General features: G+C 39.6%; 1 protein-coding gene across 9 annotated transcripts in view; it reads right to left on the bottom strand.

Annotated features, from left to right (window-relative positions):
* Positions 1–441: 441 nt before the first annotated feature.
* Positions 442–6,000, bottom strand: part of Phkb (phosphorylase kinase regulatory subunit beta) — a 189,094-nt gene continuing 183,535 nt past the window's right edge. For 8 of the 9 annotated variants that reach the window (XM_027406294.2, XM_027406288.2, XM_027406296.2 and 5 more), the window contains 3 exons: positions 4,776–4,883; positions 2,909–3,049; positions 442–2,311 (listed from right to left, as the gene is read on the bottom strand). In XM_027406294.2, the coding sequence (XP_027262095.1) occupies positions 2,174–2,311; positions 2,909–3,049; positions 4,776–4,883 (387 nt within the window). In that variant the 3' untranslated portion in view covers positions 442–2,173. The remainder of the gene's footprint in view (positions 2,312–2,908; positions 3,050–4,775; positions 4,884–6,000) is intronic. The other variant, XM_027406293.2, reaches the window with a different exon arrangement.

The raw sequence follows: 6,000 nt of genomic DNA, 5'->3' as shown, positions 1-6,000 counted from the left end.
AACAAATGTTTATTGGTACCCATAAAGCATTGAAAGCTTATCAAAGATGATATCAAGATGGGCTCATATTTTGATTTTAAAGGCTGAAATACCACTTTTTTAAAAGTCTTAAATAAAATGGAAGGAAGTCTGGAAGACACCATGCTTCTAACAATGCTCTGGAAATGCAGTTGGATTTGATATGCAGTCAGGAGTTTCCAACAGATGTTGATTGTACAATAAACTTAACACAGAGAATCTGCCAGTGTGACAGAGCAGCTTTAAATCAGGTTTAAGGCTTGTCATGCCTCAGTACATGTGCTAATATTTCAGTCAGCCTCTAGCACAGCTGTAAAAACATGTGGGCTCTGTAGATCAAATGTGACTTCTAAATTTCATGAGTTCTGTGCTCTAATTCTTAAGATTATTTTGCTTTTCTAATTAGAAAGCAGACACCGCTTCTGATAGAGGAACATCAAGATTTATTGATCACCCCAAAATACCTTGCAGAACAATAAATTTTGCATTTCACATTTTAAAAAGTTGACACAGTTCTTTTGAGCAGCAGCAGAAAATGTCAAAACTTAGCATGTGTAACAGGAAACTAAGTGCTTGTTCAGAAACAGACTTGCAAGTGATGTCTATTTTAACTAAGAGCTGTTTTTTGCAACTTTGCTCAGCTAATCAAAAAATTTAATTCTTAAGGATACAAGTATTTACTTCCTTCTGAATTTTAACAAGTATTAAATATTTCAAGGGCTTTTCCTCTCTGCCATTCTTTAATTTCTCTTCCCTACCCATCAGCCATCAGAACTTATTCTCTCTCCATGGGATTAACAACTAACTATGTTTTTCTGGCTTAAGTTTTGTAAGTGGCTTCCTCTGGACCATCTTTTCATAACTTCTCTTCACATACTGAGTCAGGTATTTCTCTTCTTTGTCTAGCTTGCAAGGCTGAATTGTACCATTATTCCCAGCTTTGCTGACTGACATACATAGTGTCCTATACATAATCTAGGAGCCAGCCATACCCCAAACTGGTTGGAGCTGTGTTGGGCTGCATTTCTTCAGGTGTTCATACATCCATTTACTTGGTGTCAGCTGACTAGAAAAACCACTTGTCCCTTCTTAATCTTTCAGACTCTAACACTGGGTTACAAATTTTATGTGACAAACCTGATGTCTTAGGTGAAACTCAGTAAGACTGTCAGAAAAAACAATGCTTGTTGGGATCAGAGCCCAAGCAAGTGGACCACATGTGACATCTAGGAAGAAAATACATTAATAAGATTTAAATATTTAATCTACTTGCTTAGGTAAATTTGGCAGCTAATTCCATGTCCAAATCAATTAAATGAAAACATTCAGGGTTATTAAGTTCAGTATTGTAGACTTGAACAAAGAATGTTTCCAGACACATTTGTTAGTTCAGAAACAGAATTTTTTGACTTTCAACTTTGCTTTTACAAATTTAACTACTTAAAAGTTTTTATATTTATTATTATTTGTAATTATGTGTAGGTGTATGTGCCTGCATGTGGGATGTATATGAGTGCAGTTAATACACTTCTGTAATCCTATATTTAACAGATGCTCATAAAATGCTTGATATATTCTATCTTAGACCAGCCCTTATACTTAGCACAATACCAAACCATAGTCATGTTTATAGGTAAAAACTAAGAGTTTTGTACAGCATTATTAATAATGCAGCTTCTGAGGTTAAATATCAGGGGGTCAGTTTTGCTTTTTTTTTGATGTGCATTGCTGATCTTGCTTTTTGAGTACAACAGGGGTGGGTACATTCTCTCAATACTGCCTAAGTCCAGTAAAGCATCACCAGCTGGCACGTTTGTTTTAATGGCCAGAAGGCAAAAATTTGGTCTAAAGGAAGCAGGATTTCGATGGAATTTTTGATCACAAAACATGCAGTAGTGAATTTTCAATTCACAAGCTATTTCTGTGGTTCAGTGAAGATTATGGTAGCTGGCACAAATCATGAAAACTGGGGTTTCACTTGATTCCAATCACTGCTTACCATTCAACTGCAGCTGGCATGCAAAAAATAATGGCAAACAGAATACAACATCTACCTCACTAACTCTTTAGTTCACTCATTACTGGCTGCCTGGATTAGCTCCAACAGAAAAGGCACAGCTGGAAAGCTATCACCTGCGCTTCCTACACCCCCTGGCTAGCTAACCAGACACGAGTCCCCATTGCTTGGCTTAACTTCTCCTTCTAGCAGCAAGTTCACCACAACCTTCATCAGATAGCTGCAGGTTCCCCGTTTTCCCAGTGGGGGCGTGTTGTAGAAGGAGGTCATATCATCCTACAAAAGAAGAGAGTAAACAAGTCCTTGGAATTGACAGCTGAAATCAGCAGTTGCCTAAGAGGGAAATACATTTGCAGAAAGTTTCCTCATGGAAATTAGGAGCTTCCCACACTTTGCTTTCCTTTTCCCCAGGCGTCTTCTCAGCATAGAAAACAAAAGCAGACATTTTTAGCAGCCTTCTCTTTGCTAGTAATTTTTATTTACTTAGGGAACCCTTTCACAGATGAGCATACAATATTAAGCAGAGAGCCCAGAAGGGATTACATAGCTCCAGTGTTGCCCACTCTACACTCCCATCTTCCTCTGAATTTATTTTACAGCCTTCTGGAATCAGTGGATTCTCTCTGGCAAAACACATTTTAATTGTCAGCCGCATAAAAAAATTATCTCATCTTAGATTTCTTTTTTCTTTTGTCAGAACTTCATAGCTCAATCAACTAGTAATTAGCTAAAAAGTAATATTAATTCCTCAAGTGAGTCTGACTGTCTCTCAAGCATTCTAAATTTGCACTCTGGGATGTGAAATAAGATTAGAGGCCATTGCAAAAGCTAAGACAATGAAAGCTTTGTCCGAATGCCGTCCTTTCCACTTACTTGTTTCTCCATTTCCTTTAGCCGACTCTCATCCTTTTGGAACTCATGAAATGCTTCTTTGACCAGTCTGTCTAGATCCACCTTGTCTTGAAATTCTAGTTCAGGGTTTCTTTCCAGCACAATAGACACGACCATTAGTAACTACAAGAGATGGATATTGAAAGCCACTGACATGAACCACAACAGTGACACAGCCTAGACAGGGTTTCATCAGGGATCTGATTGGCAGCACTCTGTATTATGAAGCAATATGGACAGAATCCTAACTCTGAACATCAGTAGCACCTGTTCTATTTGGAACATGCACGTTTATCACAGTATCCTGTAGCCACAGAGAGATCTTTGAGTCACTGGTAGTTTTTTGAAGATGACATTTTGGGGATGGAGAGAAAACTCAGCTGGCCAAGAGCTTGCCTTCATCAACCTATTTGGCTGCACCATAATTTATCCCCAGATAAAATTTTATTTTTTGATTGTGTATGTGCATGCAGTATGTACATTTACATAGCTCTGGCTGTCCTGGAACTCACTATGTAGACCAGGCTGGCCTGGAACTCACAAAGATGAACACCCGCCCTCCCCACCCCCAAGTGCTGGGATTAAAGGTCTGAGATACCAGAACTGGCTTATAATGCTCAGTTTAGACAACAAATGGTCATAGACAGACTGTAGTCATGTATGTGGTAATTAGTAAGGGCCTTCTGATGAACCTAATGCTTTGTACACTAACCGCAAAGACTTCCTAGTTCTAAGTTTAGGAATCTTACTGGGTACATCTTATCTAAATGCTGCGAGGCAGAACCTGAAGACACTACAGTAAAACCCAGGGGTCACAATGCGGCACGCAGACCTATGGGCGGGGTGGGCTTTAGACAGAGATCTTGTGTTCTTGTGTTGCAGTTCTAAAGGAAATTTCTTCAGTCAGAGGAAAGGCACCAAGGTCATCAGAGGTCAATGAGAAGACTACCTTCCCTGGACACTGGACATGAAAAGCTAAGGATATGGCACAAGAAAGTATCTTTCTAACCCTGCCTTTCTGGACCTCCATCTCTGCATTGTTCCTCCTGCCTGCTGTGTGAATGCTTGGACAATCCTATTTCACATCCTGGGCTAGAGATGATACTGAATATCATCACTCAGGTTTGACTGCAGCTCCAGAAACAATGGGCTGAGCAGGGGCCAAATCTACCTTAATATTTGCTGCTAGATTCTATGTCAATAAGACATATGAGTTACTTGCAAGAATATAATGTCTGATAGAGACATTGCCAAGAAAGAGAGAGTGGGAGCATTGGTCATACATTAAATTCTCCATTTCAGGAACTCACTGTACAGTGTTATATGGGACTGAGGGCAAGTGTGTGAATGTGCTCACAGGTTCATGTACTTTAGTGTGCTACACAATGTCTTCTCTTCACAGACCATGCTTGGAAAGATGCCCTTGGGAACATGAGCAGCAAGGATCTCTTGCTCCCCATAATTCTCTAAATTCTTCTAATATTCTATAATTGTAGTGTATTATTCCTATAAATAGGAAAGGCTAAACACTAAATGGAAGGCAATGATTTCTCCCTCTGCCGTTATGGCTCCGCTGATGCGCTGGCTGTGGCGGGATGAGTGCAGCTGGGTGAGTGGTCTGTTTGGTTTTTCCACCTAAGGGAGTTTAAGGTACTTGAACCATAGGACAAGGGATTTGAACCAGATCAAGGATGTCTGTCTTCTTGATGACTCTTTCGGAGGAGCTGGCAGGTGATGGGCAGAGTTCTTGGTTTCAGGGGGAGATGGTAGTTTTTCTGTATTATTCTTCACTGAGCAGACAGAAAGCAAGCCTTCAGTGATCTACTTTTTTTTTTTTTTAAATACAAACCTCTACAATGATCTGTCTGTACTTTGGCTGGTCAATGTTTCCCAATATGTCTTCAACAAGGAGAGAAAAATTCATCTCATACATGGTCATATCCGACAAGGTTGGTTGCTGAAAAAGAAAAAAAAAGAAAAAAGCTCCACATTAACATGCTGAATGTCATCCTCTGTGTATCATTTAATAGAGGAATTTCATTTTCTAATCAATAATCTTTCCAGTTTCTATAAGACCAGAGAGATCATTTTCACTCTTGTTACTAAATTTTATATATGTCAAACTACTGAAGCCAGCCAGCCAACTATTGTGATAAATTAAGCCTCCCACTTTTAGTAATTATCTTCATTATGCTAATAATTTTAGGGGAAAGGACTGTATTAAAAATCTACTCCATAAATAAAAGTAACAGCTAGAAACTGAGACTATGAATAGAACACACATTGCATCCAGAATTAACATGAGAAGTTATGCTTGCTGTTGGACTTTAGAGTCTAAGTCATTGCTATTGAATTTATAACATTTCTTTTGTTTTTTTTTCCCCCAAGATTCCAACAGAAAAATGCTACGAATAAGCAAAAATCATGTGCAGAAATGGCAGGAAAAAAAGAGGCAGAGGCAAAACTGAAAGAACCTTTCCCTTTGCCTTTTGTTAAGGACAAATCACTGAGAATACTGGGTCCCATCCATGTCAGAGCATGGAGAGCATGGTGGCCAAGTGTGACTGTCAATGTTATTGGATTAAGAAGCACATGGAGCATTAATGAGGAACACCTTCGGTGTGCTGTGAGGATGTTTCCAGAAAAGTTTGAGTGAGTAAGACCCAGCCTAGATGCAGGCAGCAAGAGCTGCAGTCTGAATAAAAGACAAAGGCTGTTAAGTTCTATCGTTCCCCACTTCCTGCTTCTCGCTCACTACCTTGAACCCAACTGTTCTCACTGTCACCCTCTTAACTGTCACAGAGAACTGCCTTCCTTTGAACCATGAGCTACAATAGACCTTTCCTCCCTTTGTTGCTCAGAGCCAGGTGCTTGGTGGTGAGAAAAGTAAATATAACAGAGAGCAGCCCTGAGGACAGGAAGGAGAAACCCTAATGGTAAGCTTGTGTGCCAGGAAGATCAGTAGCATTATTCCAAGAGATGCAGAAGACAGGACCCACTTTCTTTCTTCCCAGTGGTTTACAGGGAACTTAGCCATAGCTTTAAAAAGTGCATCTATTTGTTACTTAGACTAG

This window comes from Cricetulus griseus, chromosome 3 (genome assembly GCF_003668045.3).
Source record: "Cricetulus griseus strain 17A/GY chromosome 3, alternate assembly CriGri-PICRH-1.0, whole genome shotgun sequence".
Lineage (NCBI taxonomy): Eukaryota > Metazoa > Chordata > Mammalia > Rodentia > Cricetidae > Cricetulus > Cricetulus griseus.
The sequence above is the reverse complement of the archived record's forward strand: the minus strand, read 5'-3'. Positions and strand labels throughout refer to the sequence as shown.